The sequence below is a fragment of the Anopheles arabiensis genome, chromosome 2 (genome assembly GCF_016920715.1).
Source record: "Anopheles arabiensis isolate DONGOLA chromosome 2, AaraD3, whole genome shotgun sequence".
Classification (NCBI taxonomy): domain Eukaryota; kingdom Metazoa; phylum Arthropoda; class Insecta; order Diptera; family Culicidae; genus Anopheles; species Anopheles arabiensis.
Genome location: NC_053517.1, coordinates 111,800,751 through 111,820,167, shown reverse-complemented (window position 1 = coordinate 111,820,167; position 19,417 = coordinate 111,800,751). Strand labels below are relative to the sequence as shown.

At 43.2% G+C, this 19,417-nt stretch overlaps 2 protein-coding genes across 6 annotated transcripts; one reads left to right on the top strand and one right to left on the bottom strand.

Moving 5' to 3' along the window:
• Nucleotides 1-3,619: 3,619 nt before the first annotated feature.
• Nucleotides 3,620-9,694, top strand: LOC120895736 (hornerin). Of its 4 annotated transcripts, none has more exons than XM_040299310.1 (6): nt 3,620-3,985; nt 5,250-5,620; nt 5,900-6,135; nt 6,207-6,303; nt 7,450-8,070; nt 9,117-9,694. In XM_040299310.1, the coding sequence occupies exons 1-6, from the start codon at nt 3,977-3,979 to the stop codon at nt 9,361-9,363; spliced, it is 1,581 nt and encodes a 526-aa protein (XP_040155244.1). In that variant the 5' UTR covers nt 3,620-3,976; the 3' UTR covers nt 9,364-9,694. The 4 variants fall into 4 exon arrangements, with proteins under 4 accessions (XP_040155244.1, XP_040155243.1, XP_040155245.1 ...); XM_040299309.1 differs by having other exon boundaries at nt 7,402-8,070; XM_040299311.1 differs by having other exon boundaries at nt 7,402-8,070; nt 9,091-9,261.
• LOC120895738 (beta-1,4-galactosyltransferase galt-1) lies at nt 9,565-11,868 on the bottom strand. 2 transcript variants are annotated; one of them, XM_040299313.1, is made up of 7 exons: nt 11,612-11,868; nt 11,337-11,535; nt 11,161-11,263; nt 10,817-11,023; nt 10,503-10,744; nt 10,017-10,418; nt 9,565-9,938 (listed from the first exon to the last, which is right to left on the bottom strand). In XM_040299313.1, exons 1-7 carry the CDS (start codon nt 11,780-11,782, stop codon nt 9,715-9,717), a joined length of 1,548 nt encoding a protein of 515 aa, XP_040155247.1. In that variant the 5' UTR covers nt 11,783-11,868; the 3' UTR covers nt 9,565-9,714. The 2 variants fall into 2 exon arrangements, with proteins under 2 accessions (XP_040155247.1, XP_040155248.1); XM_040299314.1 differs by having other exon boundaries at nt 11,337-11,517; nt 11,612-11,866.
• Nucleotides 11,869-19,417: the final 7,549 nt, after the last annotated feature.

Here is a 19,417-nt window from a genome sequence, read left to right as displayed (position 1 = left end):
TAAAATGGATATTATCTGGGAGTTTTTAATCCTATTAATTTACTCAATAAAACATGAGACATGTGGTGAACACCCACATGCTTAAAGGTAGGGATGAGTTTTATAACACCCATTTGATAATTCGTTTTTTATTCGTTGTTGAGTTAGCGGCATTCAAATTTCGGAAGCATTCGGAACGTTGAAATTGCTTTGTTTCCGTTCTGCTACCGTAAGCAAATTAAATTCATAGCTGCCAGAATTTGGGTGGTCGGCTGTTCCTTCACAACAAAAGTACACACGATTCGAAGGTTAAAGGCACCTGGCAGGGGTCACCTGATTTCAAGGTTCTGGGAAATATGGTGCATAGTGGAAGTACTGAAAGTGACGAGTTTAGTTTCTGCGTCGACAGCATCAGACAAATGAGACAAGCGTTTTCAGAGCGAAGACAAACAGCCACCGAATGAAGGGAGGTAAACGCAACATCATTTCGAATGACAGGAGAAAATGGGATGAACTTGAAAACAGCATTGTGGGATTTCAAGACGAATGATTATTACACACAGGCAGTGCTGCAGAAAGCACGATAAGGGAGAATTAAATAAAACGTTTTTTTGTCGTGCTTGTGTAGTAACTGCAGTAACTTTTCACACCTTCAGTTTTTCATGTTTAAAACATTTCAGTTGGGTTTTTTTTTAAATCTGGGGCATGAGTACATTGGAGTAGTGAAATAGATTAATAATTTTGATTTGTTTCGCCTCACAACATGGTAGAGAGCATCATCATGAACTAAATTTGTCGCAGCCGCACATAATGCTAACAAACATCCACATAGGTACTCACACACATGTATGTTACATCTTTGATGATGATCTCGCATGATTCGTCCGTAGCGGTTATCAATGATGATTGATCCATTTAGTTCCGGTTGAGAGTGGAAAACCTATTTTCACAATATTCGTTGCTCGTGTCGCTGTATGTATGTATGTACATATGTGTTTAGATACGTTAGCAGAACCAACCTGATTTCAAAATCTCTCTACGCCTCCTCCATCCCTGCACTCTTTCTCCATGGACTCCTTGTCCGCCAGCAGTTAAAATGTCAACGGACTTGCGCAACGCTTCGATGGACCCCTGAGAGGCGCATGGTTACGGAAGAAGGTTAAACCATTTTTTTCAATAGAATAATCCGGATTCATGTAACGATGAGCGTAAAAATTTAACAACCCAACGAACAAAATCAACATGCTCTCTTGTTCTACCCAACAGACGATCAAACCAGACAGAGCGAGAGAGCATGTTGATTTTGTTGCTTGAGAGGATAATCGAAACATATGCAGTGTGAGCTGGTCTGGTAGTGCAGTCGTCAACTCGTACGACTTAACAATATGCCCGTCATGGGTTCAACCCTCGAATTGACCGTGCCCCCATACGTAGGACTGACTATCCTGCTATGGTAACAATAAGTCACTGAAAGCCAAGCTCACTTCACAAGTGGGTACAGAGGCAGGCCTTGACCGACAGCGGTTGTTGTGCCAATGAAAAAGAAGATGCAGTATGAGCTTTCAGCCAAACGCTTCCGGTCTAATATCAACAACATGATGTTTGGAAATAATAAATGTTACAATCATCAAATTGGATTAAACAGTGAAACAGTTCAATTGAAAATACTATTATGCTGTGTAATGGTGCACAACTGATCGATAAAAAGGGTTCCACAATATAGTGTTTAGAAACCAGTGGTTTCAGTAACATCATAGCGCATTAGTGTTGGGTTTCATGAATCTTTCGTTGATTTCTCGAGTCGAATCTTCAACGATACATGAATTTTTAAAAGATTCATGAATATAAATATTCTAAATAAATATGTATCTCTAATATTCTAACTATGAGTCTCCAAGGAATCATGAATCTTTGAAGATTCATGTATTTCGAATGATTCATGAATCTACAAAATTCACAAATCCATTAAAATTCATATATCTCTAGGGATATTTGATTCTTTAGAAGTATACGATTTTCAAAATATTGAATTTTCCCAATCCTACCTATAACATCCCCGTCATGGGTTCAAGCCTCCCCATAGCATGGACCGTCTCCCCATTGCAAAACAAACTATCCGGCTGCGTGGTACTTGCCAAGAAGTCTCGAAAGCTTGTATAGGCTGGCATGACCACATAGATAGTTACGCCATGAAGCAGAATAGTTAAAAGCTAAAGCTCTATGAATTTTTAGAGACTTATGAATCCCTTCAGAGTCACTAATCTTTCGACATACAAGAATCTTTGGAGATTCATAAATCTTTTGAGTTCTTTTGAGATTCATGAATGTTTGAGATTCATTAATCTTTCCAATCGAGATTTAGATTCATTGAATCATTCCAAATATTCATTCAGGTTCATGAATCTGGATCAGATTTACCCAACACTATAGTGCATAGCGTAAGGACTGACATCCGATATCACGATGTAAAAATAATTTATTTAAGTTCAAAGAACGCATCAATGTTTAGTATGCTACGCAATGAGGAAGACTCTGCATTTTGTGTGCTAAAAAAATGCCATGAAATATATTCGAACATTTTGCGTGACTCTTATTATGTGACAAAGCAAGAATTGGTTAAGTAAATGGTGATAAAGAAAAGATGATTTTCTGAACTGTAGTTCAACAACCGCAGTTTACTACGGTTTGTGACACGGTAGGCTTCACATCCTCTGTCGGACATTGCTCGTACAGGTTCGGGGGGATGACATTGTACAGTGCTTTCGAGGCTCCCTCTCAGAGGCAGCGTACCTGATGATTACCTGACGTGGCGGTAGTACACCCACAAAATACGATGGAAAACGAATATGACGAAGTGAAAATGCTAATGACCGCAATAAGCTAAACACACTGCGGCAGTTCCACCCGCAACCCATGCGGTGGCGTGTTGATTTTCACGCGTCTATGCGCAACCGGATAGAATGCGGAGAGGTCGTCACCGTTGCATTTGACTGTACCACTGGACGACGGCGTTGCGATCATCGGAGAATGATAATCATTGACTGGATTTTACATGCTCGAGGGCAATATGCGGCTCATTCCGGCAAGGGTTAGTAGTTGCGGTCTGTGAACTTGGCACAATGATCCTTCTTCTCTTCCTCTTTTTCTACCATTTTCATACACACGCTACACAGAGAGGGTAGAACTATTTTTTGACTACGGTCTACTAGCTTATGGCCACAACTATTTATGTGATGTATGTTGGAATGTAATTATAAGGAATAACACAAGCCAGCTAAATAAGGTGGACATATCTCTCCCTCTCTATCCATCTCTCTCTCTCTCTCTCTCTCTCTCTCTCTCTCTGTCTCTCTCTCTGTCTCTAACATGCCACACATTTCAGGCATAAATGGCATTGTTCAGTGAGATGAAACAAAACATAAACACTTCTCTCTACTGGTGTTACTGTTGGGTAGAGAACGTGACAAAAGGTAGATAGGAAACAGGGTTAAAAAGTGTATCGCGAGAAAAAGGTTAGCTTTTTGCTTCAAAATCCCCCACCCCCCCCACCCTTCCGTCGGTTTTCCACCAGACTAGTGTGCGGGGTGATGATGATGGACTCAAATTAAGAGGGTATTATATAAAATGGTTTGTCCAGGAAAGTTCTTGCTCGATTCCACTGTCGATCGTCGGCTGTGGCGGACATTTGGTGGAACCAGACTTTTGTTATGTGCCTGTGTCAGCGTGAAGTGTTTGAGTTTTGTGCGTTATGTTACCTGGGAACGGTTAGTGTACTTGAAGAGCCAAGTTTTGTGTGACGAAGTATTTCGCAAAAAATTCCCACACCATCTAGGTTTCAATTCATTCAGTCGCGTGTCCGTGAACGGGTCTTGTGAAAATTATAGTTCCCAAATGATACTGAATCGCGTGGAAATTGAAAAAAATATCAAGCGAAGATTTGGTACCAACTGATACAAAAACTACGTTACTTTAAATATTTTCAACTAAAATCAACAACATGTTCAAGGTAAGTTTGTGAAATATTTCTCGAAACTGAAAAACGAATAAGGTTAATCTAGAGACGTGTAATACATGAATATGTATATATAAACGTAAACATATTGTTCGTGCTCACTATAAGAGATGTGAAATCGTTGTTTCGCTGTCATTAGAGTAGTGTTTTAAAGTGTACGTCAAAGTTGTACTTAAGTATGTCTCCATGATTTTATGTGCTTCATTCAGCCCACACTACACTAGAACAGACATTATTTCCGTATTTGTCAATTGTGATTTCGTGAATGGTGTGTAATAGAGTAAATGGAGCGTGAAATCTATTATTTTCAATACAATTTCCACGATTATTGCTGTAAGCTTACATGAGATCGTTTTGTGACAGTGTCCGATTGTTCAAAATAAGCTACTATATGTTGGGATACCATACAATACAACGACTAGAGAGAAATTGCGACTCCTTTCGTGGCAAGTTCGGAACAGCCGTAAGTGAACTGCATGGCAATAAAGTAATACAGTCGACACAAAACTATATATATGATAGCATACATATATGGTGAACCTTCTCATCCACTTCACCTTTTCAGTATTTTTTTCACCTTCACCCACCAAAACAAAAAATGACCCACTTGTTGTAAGGTTTTGGACTCTTAATAGCGTAATTTTATTCACTACATATTACATCAAACAAAATCTGCTACTCTTACGCCAGAACAACGGAACGAATTCATTTTACTTTGTCATTCCAACTTTAACATTCAAATGTTCTGCGAGACCATTCATGTCGTTGATCGTTTAGAATGTAGTAGAAATAGGCTGTGTGGAGACATGCTCGTTGTTTTTTTTTTTGTCAAACTTACGTAAACGTGCTCGTGTACGCATGATACGCTTTATTAACCATGCATAGATTCATATGGTCGGATGTGGACCTAGCAGGGGCACTAGGGATTATATGTGGGGTGATACGTCAATTGTGACTGGACATCATTAATGAGTGAAACGTTATATTACTTTGCCCATGGCTGCGAGGGTGCTTGCATGTGGGTGTAGTTTAATTTTCAATTGCCCAATTTGACTATGTTATCATCGACATATCTCATTGCCTCTAAGTATAATTTAAAAAAAAAAAACAAAAAAAAACAACAAAAAACAGATCGGTTTGTAATGACGAGAAGGTCATACGAATTAAATTGATAATTTTAGTGCCAAATTATTTGCTGTAGAATTTTGAATAGATCTTTCTTATGTATTCATCACCATTTTTCCATCATAAACGGTAGCTTACTGGAGCACTATTTCTACTGGTGGTGCACCTAGCACGTGCTAACCTGGCCGCCGAAAGTACTGTAACGTCAGCAAAGCTCATCAACGCTCCGCCACCATTGCCCACTACATCTCTCGGTAGCCTTTATCGAAGTGCCAGAGATGACTACAACTCAAGAAGACACTGTTCAAATTGTGGACCAGGATATGAACGCGATATGCGCAGCTATGGACGCCCTACTGGTATTACAGGATACTACAGTGGTATGGGTCCAATAGAAGATGACCGAAACTGGTACTATCGTCCGGAAAGCTTTGATGATCGTTACCGGGGTGCAGGAATGCACGCATCGTACTCGGGATCATATCGCCAGTCTCCGTATATGGGGTAAGTTAAAGGGATTAATGGTGAGCAATTCTAATTGAAACACATTCATCCATCTTTACCTTGTATGTTCGGAAAAGTTTTTCCTCAAACCTGTAGACGTAAAGTGACAGAATTAGTGTGCGTAAAGATTTCTGATTTACTGATGGTTAAACAAAGATAACTGAAGTTTACAATTGAAACGATGATAAAATCGTATTGACCCATTTTGAATGACCACAACCAACAATTTATATTTTAACCAGTTCACCACCAACCAAGAATGTGATATTTTTCTTCCAGATACGAATATGATCGCTATATGAATCGTCCAGATGATCGAGGATATGGGTATGGTTACCCAGCCATGGCAATGCGAGCCGGCTACTATGATGGAGGCGTCAGTCGAATGCCGTACTATCCGGAAATGATGCGCGGCTATGGTTATCGTGGCAACGGATACGATAATCTTGATCCACATTACGAGTACTACATGACACAACGTGGTGGAGGTAGTCCTATTGGAATGAACAACAGGGGTAATACCATTTTAGAAATCCAATAGAAATGCAAAAGTAATTGTATTTTCTGTGCTTGCACTCCCATTCAGATCGAATGTATGGCAATCAAGGTATCTATGACGATCGTATGAGCTACGGTGGACAGTACGACCAGAAGAATTTCCGACCTTGGGATCAAACATACAGGTACTACCCCACATACAGCTACAATCCTTATTATAATTATTATAATTATTATTAGTCGCTTTATACCTTCACTCGAGGTATTACAATAACTTGTGCTTTGTAAACCAGCATGCTTAATTCCAAATTCAATGAACTTTATTTATTAGTGCATTAACGTCAACTTGGCTTTACGATTTTCTTTGTTTATGAATGTGGTTTGTGTAAATATATGCATTTTTCTGTTACGCATTTTCAAAACTGTACATTTATTCTGGTGTAGATCGATTAACAACATTAAATCCTGTTCTTTGCTTAAACGTGTTTTAAGCATAAACAACACTGCTTTTTAGGCATGTCACCACAAATATTACAATACAGTGCGTAATTTTATTAACTAACTAGTTTTTCATATTACAAACAATAAAAAAGCCAATAGCATTGTTAGGACAACTTTATGTAAATCACAGTAACGAAATCTCATCCATTCCGATGAAATGAGCCGTTAAAAATTATCCCTTCTGTTTGTAAATTCAATGAATACATCAAGAAAAATTGAGAAACATAATCAGACATTTAATATTGCGTGTTTTATTAACTGTCAACGATAGAGACTGTGTTTCAACCCATTTATCAATTTAACGTTTTCGAGAACACCTAACACATATGTTCTTATTTAATCATGCATCATTTAAATTTGTACAATACACAATACTATTCTTTGCATTCATCATTCCTAAATCTATGCTGCTTGTTAATTTGTGTTCTTTTTATATAGGCTATAGCGTTAAACTATGAGCAAATGCAATGAGAATAGTTGGTTGAATGCTAACAAGTTAGTATTATGTTGTTCAATATTGAGGCAACTAATTTTCTGCACAGATAGGTCCGTTAGAAGCAATATTATAGTTGACATATATGTGTTGTATAAATAGAATCATAAAATCATAGAATCATTTATATGTTGTGTATATTTAGAAAAACGTGTAGAAAAATTCTAGAATAAAAAAACATAGCACCCTAACATTTGATGCACTAACATCCATTGGTTGCAGATGTTGAATTGAATATACATGTATAAATATATACTTTTATCGACACCCATCCTCCTTCAACCCTCAGAGGAATTTCTGGTTTTGATAATTCTGGACGTGGTTATTATTTTGCAAGTCGTCCATCTTCTCCATCACAACCACCACTATCATCACCTTCATCCCCCTTGTCTGCACATGCATCACACCATGCCCACTCACATCAAGCGTCGGAATCAGGCTACGGAGATCAACACAACGGTCACGATCAACGTCCTGCAGATCATGCGAATTCTGCTAACTATCGTCCAGTAGCACCTGCACATCATCAACATCAATACACTGGATCGGATCGCCCCGATTATGAGCCATCGGACTATACGCAAAACTGTTGTAAAAATCGCCACCCAGAAACAGTTTCTCACGGCCACACAAATCAAGGCAGTTCTTACGCTGGACACAACTCCCCGGGGCCCAGTGCAGGAATTTATGGTAGTGGGGCAGGTGCTCAAAGACCCTCCAATTCTGCTGGTAGCTGGCATTACGCTAGTAGCGGAACTACGGGCTCCGGCAGTGGTAGCCATGGTGTGAGCAGTGGCCATGTTGGGGTAAATATTAACACTCATGGATCTTACGGTGAGGCTCATAGCGCTCCAGGACAATATTCAGGAGGAGGAGGAGGAGGTAGTGCTACTGCCCATGAGTACGGGACCAATCGTGGTAGCGATAATCGTCGAGAAACAGATCACCGACAACAAAGGTATGTAGTATCTGTCTTAGGTCGTTAAAATGCTTGGCATGGAACTAATGCAGGATCGATGTGAATCAGTTGGAGCAACTACATGCAACTAACCATAACATACAATATCAGAATAGCAAAACTCATAACATATACTGTTTTATTGTATTGCTGGAAAAATTACACCTTCAATTCGTATTTTCTTGATTCAATGCACTTTCGTTAGTAAAATAGCAAACTGAAACATGTTTTAAGTATAAAAGGTAAGATTAAACAACAAGCAGTGCACTTTTAATCATCACATTTACTTCGAGGAACCAATAATTTATGTTATTATTTTAGCACAAACAATACAAATTACACAACAAACAATCTAAATATAAATAACAAGTATAAGCTGATGGTATCAAACACCATTACTTCAAATAACAAATACGAGCAGTAATTTATATTGTTTGTTCTGTAGCAATAACACTACCTCTTCTATAAAACTATTTCAAATCATAATCTTATCAATCAGCGTATATACAGCATTTCACAACCCACGCACATCGTTTCACAATCACATAGTCCTATATGATAGATTTTTGCGGCAGCGGCTAAACACTTGCACCACCACACCTGATAAGCTTGTCATTTAGCAACGCAGCATAACAGAAAGGAAATATCGGAAGAAAATGGTAACGCTATGAAAGACACCTTTCCTTGTGATAACGCTACTTTTCCTCTGGTAGCGTAAATTACACTTAAATGATTGTGCAGAGCATGCGAATGCTTTTTTATGAATATGTTGAATTTTTCAATCAGTTCGTATGCGTATTGTAATTGATAAACAAACTTTTAAACTGCGTGCCAGGACAAACCAAATTATCAAACCGACGTAGATTGCTTCCATACAAATGAAACGCTATGTAATGTATACACTTTCATTGCCATTAGGCCATGGAGAATACGAGTCTGTGCGATGGTATCGCTTGATGCTTTAGTAGTTCCCCACCCCCTTAATTAAAGATGTCCCTATTTCCTAACCATTAAAAGCAGAGCAATATTACTTTCTCCTTTACTAGCGTTGCCTATGGTGGACGTCCGCGGCCAGCGTCACTAGGGGACACCAGCTACCTGATGGATCGTGATAACAATCAGAGCAATAGAGTTTCCTTGGGTCAGGAATCCGAACGAACTATTGACGACGATAGCGATACGCGTGCCAAATCAGACAATAGATCCTCTGCATCTGATGTACCAAAGGATAAAGACGGAATTGTTGAAAGTGTCGAAAGTACCGAGTCAGAAAACAAAACTCCAAACGCATAACGCTTGGTAACGGTAGCAATAGAATGACTCAGGATACGGAATAAATTCAACAGCCTCGCGCAAAGACGGCTTGCATGGCACAACAGAAGCCAACGGTAGTATCTTCGGAATTCTCAGATCCTTCTATCAACGCTGGATGCTGAGGGAATAACACGGTAAAACTAAAACACAGGGCAAGAAAATGAACAATGACACAGTCTCTCTGTCCAGGGATGGTGTGTTTTTCTTCATTTCCAACTACCAACGATCTTCTAAGCCCACCTATGTCCTCCAGTACGTAGCATTTTAGGCATAAGGTTATTTATAAGTCAAATAAAGCTCTCAAAAATCACTTGTGATGCATTTGCTGTTTTATCGAACTGATGCAGTTCGAGTATAGTGTTCTCCTAGGGGACACATAGTCGTCTCAGGAAAGATAAGTGCACACTGCGCATTCACCCTTCGCCATATTGCATCTCCAAACCGCTCCCGGACTCGGTTATCTAGTACAACGTTTTCAAAGTCGTAGCCCAGGCTGCCATCGCGATAATGCATCAAAAGTCCTTCATTTTCCGGTACGGCATATTCGTGAGTATCTGTAATAATTTTTATTGAAAACGTGCTTAATTCAAATCATTTTGTGAACGGGTTCTTGAAACCATAATGGTTCTTACCTCTTACCGCCTTCCAGACAAAATGATTACCAGCTTCTAAGACGTTGCGACCCTTCAGCACATATTTGCTGCGGTTGTGATGTAAAAGAGGGTTTTTCGTGCGCACATTACGCACCTGTGTGTACAGGTAAGTATTGTTTGCCCACGGTGGAACCTTTGAGAAATCAGGCGAATAGATGTCGTAGAAAAACACACCTTGGAAGTTGAACGAATGCACATCGTATCGGTCTTTTGTTTGCAAATACTCTAGAAGCGTTTCGTTATCACTGGTCGGAAATAGCAGCTCGTCGAAATCGACTATCGCTGTGTATTTAAACCCTCCGGCAATTGTAGCACGATAAAAGCAATCATTTAGGGCCACAAATATGCCCTCGTAGCGCAGCTCGCTCTCGAACTTGTATCCTATGAACGTAAAATCTTGGAGTTAACTTTCCATTTATAGAGAAATTCCTCGTTAAATAGGTAGTCATATTTGCTACAACCTACCTTCGAAATGCCAGTCCAAAACCTGTACCAGCCCAGCGGCTTGATAGTGTCGCAACACGGTGTCTACTTCTGGTGTAGCCGATTTGTTATACACGTAGAACCGTTCTGCTCCATTCATTTGGTAATATTCAAAAAATTCCACCACTCGAAGAGCATGTGCAAAGTCGTGATGCAATGGACCAACGCAAACAGCCAATGATCGGGTGGGAGCAGATCGGAGAAGTCGGTCCGTGGTAGGGTATCTGCAACATCGAAGCGGTTTGATAATGCAATTTTCCTGCTGCTATACTTTACCATGCTATTGATTACCCTACTTTATACGAACAAAGCTGGTTGCTTCCCGCATGCTGGGCTCAGAAAGATAGCTTAAAGCTACCTCGTCCGGTAGGCGGGCTTCGCGTTTAGTAATATTTCCGGCAAGTTTGCATATCACATAACTGGCGGCAAATTCCATATTCCAATGCTCATGAACCGCTTCAACCCGGTCTGCTTGATGTTGCGCTACATAGGTGTTATCTGATCTGTTGATGTGTGTGTGTTATCACGTTTATTATCGAAAAAAAAGAAATTAGATACACTCGTGTTAGTCACAGGTAACCCTTTTTTCGATTTTTTTTTCCTGATAGCACATGTCACGTAAATGAACCATGCAGCCTACCTGAAATTGCAAAATATGTCTCCTTTTTGTACGTGAAATGGCAATATTGCAAAGATGCGAACACTGCCGAACGGTAGAAATCCATCTGGCGTAGGGAAGGACTCTTAAAGCAGGTTAGAAAACGCTGTTAGCAACGTCATGTTCGGTTGCTGAGCAATCCACACACCGATACTCACCAACCACCTCAAGCCGGGGATCAAAATAAGCTGAATATATTTTAAACCTTTTATTCGGTTCACCAATCGGTAGCCAGTGATCACGTTCTCCTGTATCTTCACCTTGTAACCAGCTTTCATTTCCAAACGTTAAGGATACGGAACGCTGATACAGTGGTAGTGTTTGATGGATGTACTTTTGCTGCAAATCATCACAGAACTGTGTTTTGATTTGTTTTTTTTTTTTATCTATCGCTTACACACTCGTCGGGATGAGCGTGGTTAAGCATACTTACAAACAAAACTCGTCGGTAATAAAGCAGCCCGAGGGCTGTCAACAGAATTAGGGACAATACGCCATATTTTCGCGTAAATCGATTTGATACTAACGAGTGCACAAAAATCACTGGTTTAGAACGAGATTTGATGGAAACGTACGATATTTCTCGAACCATTTTGGGTCGCATTTAATACTGTGTATCGCAACTAACATTCACGATCCGAACGCATTATCTTACTGAGCAACAAAAGGTCGCAATCTATCCACGCCCTGAGTGACACCTGTGTATTGGTATGATGGCCTTATCTTTTACTGATAAGCAAACAATAATGAGAGAGAGCGACAAAATATGTTAGAGTGGTATGCATACATCAAAACGCATTAGGCGTCGTCCATCAATTACGTAACGCTTAATGGAGGGAGGAGAGGGGCGGGTGTCGTCAAACGTTACGATTTGTTACATGGGGAAGACGTTTAACATTTTTTATGTAATTAATTTGATTACCACTGATGGACTTATAACTTACCATAGGATCGTCGCAATAAAGGTGCATTCCATTACTGCTACGATCGCAGTCACACGTATTCCATTATAAAGGCACACATTTCATCATTTTGATTTTGATTTTGATCATTTGATCACATTTGATTTGACGCATGCGATTCGCAGGCGATGACAAGCGATTTGAAACAAACTACACGAGATTTGACTGAAACGCTGGAAACAAGTAATACCAATCCAATTTCTTTCAAACAAATCGGAAATGGAGTTAATGCAATTAGCTATTCTTTCGTCAGAGTTGATCATTGTCCGTAATTTCATGGATCGAACATGCAGCACCTCCTTATAACGATGATGATGATGATGATGATGATGATAAGTCCCGCATCTTACCCCAGGCTAGAGAAGGACGAAAGTATTTATAAGATTATTATACTTTAGTATGTGTAATGGAAATAGAGCAAGTGATCAGTGGCAGAGTGGCATCAGAAAACTCTCAATGGAACTCTTCGAGTCATACACAAACCCAAAAAGAGCAACATAGTTCTTTAAAGAAAAAACGGGACTTACTCCATCGAATACAATGGAATTCCCGAGCATCCTTTACGTAGCTAGCCAAGAACCAATTATTGGATCCGGCACACTACTTGCAGAACACGATTGCGACATGCATATGCGACATGCGTTGATAAGAACGGGCAATAAGCGCCTAATAAGAGAGAGGAGCTGTAGATCTTCTCACACTAGCGAGAGCGAGACATGGTGAGAGTGTGGATCGATAGAGCTACCTCCTGATTTGGATGATCTCCTGTTACAATGCCTGGTATTTTGGTCCGCGCTAGTAGCGTTTCGATTGGTCGCAGCATCCCTCAAAGGTAGCGGAAGGAGCGAGAGAAAGGATACACACTACGCTCGCCATCTTTCCTCTCGTATGATAAGAGCAGGCGATAAGGGCCCAATAAGAGAGAGGAGCTATAGATCTTCTCACACTAGCGAGAGCGAGTGGATGGATCGATAGAGCTACCTCCTGATTTGGATGATCTCCTGTTACAATGCCTGGTATTTTGGTCCGCGCTAGTAGCGTTTCGATTGGTCGCAGCATTCCTCAAAGGTAGCGGAAGGAGCGAGAGAAAGGATACACACTACGCTCGTCATCTTTCCTCTCGCGATAAGCGATAAGGCGATAAGCGCCCAATAAGAGAGAGGAGCTATAGATCTTCTCACACTAGCGAGAGCGAGTGGATGGATCGATAGAGCTACCTCCTGATTTGGATGATCTCCTGTTACAATGCCTGGTATTTTGATCCGCGCTAGTAGCGTTTCGATTGGTCGCAGCATCCCTCAAAGGTAGCGGAAGGAGCGAGAGAAAGGATACACACTCCGCTCGTCATCTTTCCTCTCGCGATAAGCGATAAGGCGATAAGCGCCCAATAAGAGAGAGGAGCTGTAGATCTTCTCACACTAGCGAGAGCGAGTGGATGGATCGATAGAGCTACCTCCTGATTTGGATGATCTCCTGTTACAATGCCTGGTATTTTGGTCTGCGCTAGTAGCGTTTCGATTGGTCGCAGCATCCCTCAAAGGTAGCGGAAGGAGCGAGAGAAAGGATACACACTACGCTCGTCATCTTTCCTCTCGTATGATAAGAGCAGGTGATAAGGGCCCAATAAGAGAGAGGAGCTATAGATCTTCTCACACTAGCGAGAGCGAGTGGATGGATCGATAGAGCTACCTCCTGATTTGGATGATCTCCTGGTACAATGCCTGGTATTTTGGTCCGCGCTAGTAGCGTTTCGATTGGTCGCAGCATCCCTCAAAGGTAGCGGAAGGAGCGAGAGAAAGGATACACACTACGCTCGTCATCTTTCCTCTCGCGATAAGCGATAAGGCGATAAGCGCCCAATAAGAGAGAGGAGCTGTAGATCTTCTCACACTAGCGAGAGCGAGACATGGTGAGAGTGTGGATCGATAGAGCTACCTCCTGATTTGGATGATCTCCTGGTACGATGCCTGGTATTTTGGTCCGCGCTAGTAGCGTTTCGATTGGTCGCAGCATCCCTCAAAGGTAGCGGAAGGAGCGAGAGAAAGGATACACACTATGCTCGTCATCTTTCCTCTCGCGATAAGCGATAAGGCGATAAGCGCCCAATAAGAGAGAGGAGCTGTAGATCTTCTCACACTAGGAGAGCGAGTGGATGGATCGATAGAGCTACCTCCTGATTTGGATGATCTCCTGTTACAATGCCTGGTATTTTGGTCCGTGCTAGTAGCGTTTCGATTGGTCGCAGCATCCCTCAAAGGTAGCGGAAGGAGCGAGAGAAAGGATACACACTACGCTCGTCATCTTTCCTCTCGTATGATAAGAGCAGGCGATAAGCGCCCAATAAGAGAGAGGAGCTGTAGATCTTCTCACACTAGCGAGAGCGAGTGGATGGATCGATAGAGCTACCTCCTGATTTGGATGATCTCCTGTTACAATGCCTGGTATTTTGGTCTGCGCTAGTAGCGTTTCGATTGGTCGCAGCATCCCTCAAAGGTAGCGGAAGGAGCGAGAGAAAGGATACACACTACGCTCGTCATCTTTCCTCTCGCGATAAGCGATAAGGCGATAAGCGCCCAATAAGAGAGAGGAGCTATAGATCTTCTCACACTAGCGAGAGCGAGTGGATGGATCGATAGAGCTACCTCCTGATTTGGATGATCTCCTGGTACAATGCCTGGTATTTTGGTTCGCGCTAGTAGCGTTTCGATTGGTCGCAGCATCCCTCAAAGGTAGCGGAAGGAGCGAGAGAAAGGATACACACTCCGCTCGTCATCTTTCCTCTCGCGATAAGCGATAAGGCGATAAGCGCCCAATAAGAGAGAGGAGCTGTAGATCTTCTCACACTAGCGAGAGTGAGACATGGTGAGAGTGTGGATCGATAGAGCTACCTCCTGATTTGGATGATCTCCTGTTACAATGCCTGGTATTTTGGTCCGCGCTAGTAGCGTTTCGATTGGTCGCAGCATCCCTCAAAGGTAGCGGAAGGAGCGAGAGAAAGGATACACACTATGCTCGTCATCTTTCCTCTCGCGATAAGCGATAAGGCGATAAGCGCCCAATAAGAGAGAGGAGCTGTAGATCTTCTCACACTAGCGAGAGCGAGTGGATGGATCGATAGAGCTACCTCCTGATTTGGATGATCTCCTGTTACAATGCCTGGTATTTTGATCCGCGCTAGTAGCGTTTCGATTGGTCGCAGCATCCCTCAAAGGTAGCGGAAGGAGCGAGAGAAAGGATACACACTCCGCTCGTCATCTTTCCTCTCGCGATAAGCGATAAGGCGATAAGCGCCCAATAAGAGAGAGGAGCTGTAGATCTTCTCACACTAGCGAGAGCGAGTGGATGGATCGATAGAGCTACCTCCTGATTTGGATGATCTCCTGTTACAATGCCTGGTATTTTGGTCTGCGCTAGTAGCGTTTCGATTGGTCGCAGCATCCCTCAAAGGTAGCGGAAGGAGCGAGAGAAAGGATACACACTACGCTCGTCATCTTTCCTCTCGTATGATAAGAGCAGGTGATAAGGGCCCAATAAGAGAGAGGAGCTATAGATCTTCTCACACTAGCGAGAGCGAGTGGATGGATCGATAGAGCTACCTCCTGATTTGGATGATCTCCTGTTACAATGCCTGGTATTTTGGTCCGCGCTAGTAGCGTTTCGATTGGTCGCAGCATCCCTCAAAGGTAGCGGAAGGAGCGAGAGAAAGGATACACACTACGCTTGTCATCTTTCCTCTCGTATGATAAGAGCAGGTGATAAGGGCCCAATAAGAGAGAGGAGCTATAGATCTTCTCACACTAGCGAGAGCGAGTGGATGGATCGATAGAGCTACCTCCTGATTTGGATGATCTCCTGGTACAATGCCTGGTATTTTGGTCCGCGCTAGTAGCGTTTCGATTGGTCGCAGCATCCCTCAAAGGTAGCGGAAGGAGCGAGAGAAAGGATACACACTACGCTCGTCATCTTTCCTCTCGTATGATAAGAGCAGGCGATAAGCGCCCAATAAGAGAGAGGAGCTGTAGATCTTCTCACACTAGCGAGAGTGAGACATGGTGAGAGTGTGGATCGATAGAGCTACCTCCTGATTTGGATGATCTCCTGTTACAATGCCTGGTATTTTGGTCCGCGCTAGTAGCGTTTCGATTGGTCGCAGCATCCCTCAAAGGTAGCGGAAGGAGCGAGAGAAAGGATACACACTATGCTCGTCATCTTTCCTCTCGCGATAAGCGATAAGGCGATAAGCGCCCAATAAGAGAGAGGAGCTGTAGATCTTCTCACACTAGCGAGAGCGAGTGGATGGATCGATAGAGCTACCTCCTGATTTGGATGATCTCCTGTTACAATGCCTGGTATTTTGATCCGCGCTAGTAGCGTTTCGATTGGTCGCAGCATCCCTCAAAGGTAGCGGAAGGAGCGAGAGAAAGGATACACACTCCGCTCGTCATCTTTCCTCTCGCGATAAGCGATAAGGCGATAAGCGCCCAATAAGAGAGAGGAGCTGTAGATCTTCTCACACTAGCGAGAGCGAGTGGATGGATCGATAGAGCTACCTCCTGATTTGGATGATCTCCTGTTACAATGCCTGGTATTTTGGTCTGCGCTAGTAGCGTTTCGATTGGTCGCAGCATCCCTCAAAGGTAGCGGAAGGAGCGAGAGAAAGGATACACACTACGCTCGTCATCTTTCCTCTCGTATGATAAGAGCAGGTGATAAGGGCCCAATAAGAGAGAGGAGCTATAGATCTTCTCACACTAGCGAGAGCGAGTGGATGGATCGATAGAGCTACCTCCTGATTTGGATGATCTCCTGTTACAATGCCTGGTATTTTGGTCCGCGCTAGTAGCGTTTCGATTGGTCGCAGCATCCCTCAAAGGTAGCGGAAGGAGCGAGAGAAAGGATACACACTACGCTTGTCATCTTTCCTCTCGTATGATAAGAGCAGGTGATAAGGGCCCAATAAGAGAGAGGAGCTATAGATCTTCTCACACTAGCGAGAGCGAGTGGATGGATCGATAGAGCTACCTCCTGATTTGGATGATCTCCTGGTACAATGCCTGGTATTTTGGTCCGCGCTAGTAGCGTTTCGATTGGTCGCAGCATCCCTCAAAGGTAGCGGAAGGAGCGAGAGAAAGGATACACACTACGCTCGTCATCTTTCCTCTCGCGATAAGCGATAAGGCGATAAGCGCCCAATAAGAGAGAGGAGCTGTAGATCTTCTCACACTAGCGAGAGCGAGTGGATGGATCGATAGAGCTACCTCCTGATTTGGATGATCTCCTGGTACGATGCCTGGTATTTTGGTCCGCGCTAGTAGCGTTTCGATTGGTCGCAGCATCCCTCAAAGGTAGCGGAAGGAGCGAGAGAAAGGATACACACTACGCTCGTCATCTTTCCTCTCGCGATAAGCGATAAGGCGATAAGCGCCCAATAAGAGAGAGGAGCTGTAGATCTTCTCACACTAGCGAGAGCGAGTGGATGGATCGATAGAACTACCTCCTGATTTGGATGATCTCCTGTTAGAATGCCTGGTATTTTGGTCCGCGCTAGTAGCGTTTCGATTGGTCGCAGCATCCCTCAAAGGTAGCGGAAGGAGCGAGAGAAAGGATACACACTACGCTCGTCATCTTTCCTCTCGTATGATAAGAGCAGGCGATAAGCGCCCAATAAGAGAGAGGAGCTGTAGATCTTCTCACACTAGCGAGAGCGAGTGGATGGATCGATAGAGCTACCTCCTGATTTGGATGATCTCCTGTTACAATGCCTGGTATTTTGGTCCGCGCTAGTAGCGTTTCGATTGGTCGCAGCATCCCTCAAAGGTAGCGGAAGGAGCGAGAGAAAGGATACACACTACGCTCGTCATCTTTCCTCTCGCGATAAGCGATAAGGCGATAAGCGCCCAATAAGAGAGAGGAGCTGTAGATCTTCTCACACTAGCGAGAGCGAGTGGATGGATCGATAGAGCTACCTCCTGATTTGGATGATCTCCTGGTACGATGCCTGGTATTTTGGTCCGCGCTAGTAGCGTTTCGATTGGTCGCAGCATCCCTCAAAGGTAGCGGAAGGAGCGAGAGAAAGGATACACACTACGCTCGTCATCTTTCCTCTCGTATGATAAGAGCAGGCGATAAGCGCCCAATAAGAGAGAGGAGCTGTAGATCTTCTCACACTAGCGAGAGCGAGTGGATGGATCGATAGAGCTACCTCCTGATTTGGATGATCTCCTGTTACAATGCCTGGTATTTTGGTCTGCGCTAGTAGCGTTTCGATTGGTCGCAGCATCCCTCAAAGGTAGCGGAAGGAGCGAGAGAAAGGATACACACTACGCTCGTCATCTTTCCTCTCGTATGATAAGAGCAGGCGATAAGCGCCCAATAAGAGAGAGGAGCTGTAGATCTTCTCACACTAGCGAGAGCGAGTGGATGGATCGATAGAGCTACCTCCTGATTTGGATGATCTCCTGTTACAATGCCTGGTATTTTGGTCTGCGCTAGTAGCGTTTCGATTGGTCGCAGCATCCCTCAAAGGTAGCGGAAGGAGCGAGAGAAAGGATACACACTACGCTCGTCATCTTTCCTCTCGTATGATAAGAGCAGGCGATAAGCGCCCAATAAGAGAGAGGAGCTGTAGATCTTCTCACACTAGCGAGAGCGAGTGGATGGATCGATAGAGCTACCTCCTGATTTGGATGATCTCCTGTTACAATGCCTGGTATTTTGGTCCGCGCTAGTAGCGTTTCGATTGGTCGCAGCATCCCTCAAAGGTAGCGGAAGGAGCGAGAGAAAGGATACACACTACGCTCGTCATCTTTCCTCTCGCGATAAGCGATAAGGCGATAAGCGCCCAATAAGAGAGAGGAGCTGTAGATCTTCTCACACTAGCGAGAGCGAGTGGATGGATCGATAGAACTACCTCCTGATTTGGATGATCTCCTGTTACAATGCCTGGTATTTTGGTCCGCGCTAGTAGCGTTTCGATTGGTCGCAGCATCCCTCAAAGGTAGCGGAAGGAGCGAGAGAAAGGATACACACTACGCTCGTCATCTTTCCTCTCGCGATAAGCGATAAGGCGATAAGCGCCCAATAAGAGAGAGGAGCTGTAGATCTTCTCACACTAGCGAGAGCGAGTGGATGGATCGATAGAGCTACCTCCTGATTTGGATGATCTCCTGTTACAATGCCTGGTATTTTGGTCCGCGCTAGTAGCGTTTCGATTGGTCGCAGCATCCCTCAAAGGTAGCGGAAGGAGCGAGAGAAAGGATACACACTACGCTCGTCAT

Coding starts and splice junctions, on each gene's coding strand:
- LOC120895736 (XM_040299309.1), top strand. Junction 5,621..5,899: donor CGCCAGTCTCCGTATATGGG/GTAAGTTAAAGG, acceptor TTTTTCTTCCAG/ATACGAATATGATCGCTATA. Junction 6,304..7,401: donor CCTTGGGATCAAACATACAG/GTACTACCCCAC, acceptor TTCAACCCTCAG/AGGAATTTCTGGTTTTGATA.
- LOC120895738 (XM_040299313.1), bottom strand. CDS start 11,782: ATGCGACCCAAAATGGTTCGAGAAATATCGTACGTTTCCATCAAATCT. Junction 11,536..11,611: donor ATTACCGACGAGTTTTGTTT/GTAAGTATGCTT, acceptor ATCAAAACACAG/TTCTGTGATGATTTGCAGCA. Junction 9,939..10,016: donor TGTCTGGAAGGCGGTAAGAG/GTAAGAACCATT, acceptor AAATTATTACAG/ATACTCACGAATATGCCGTA.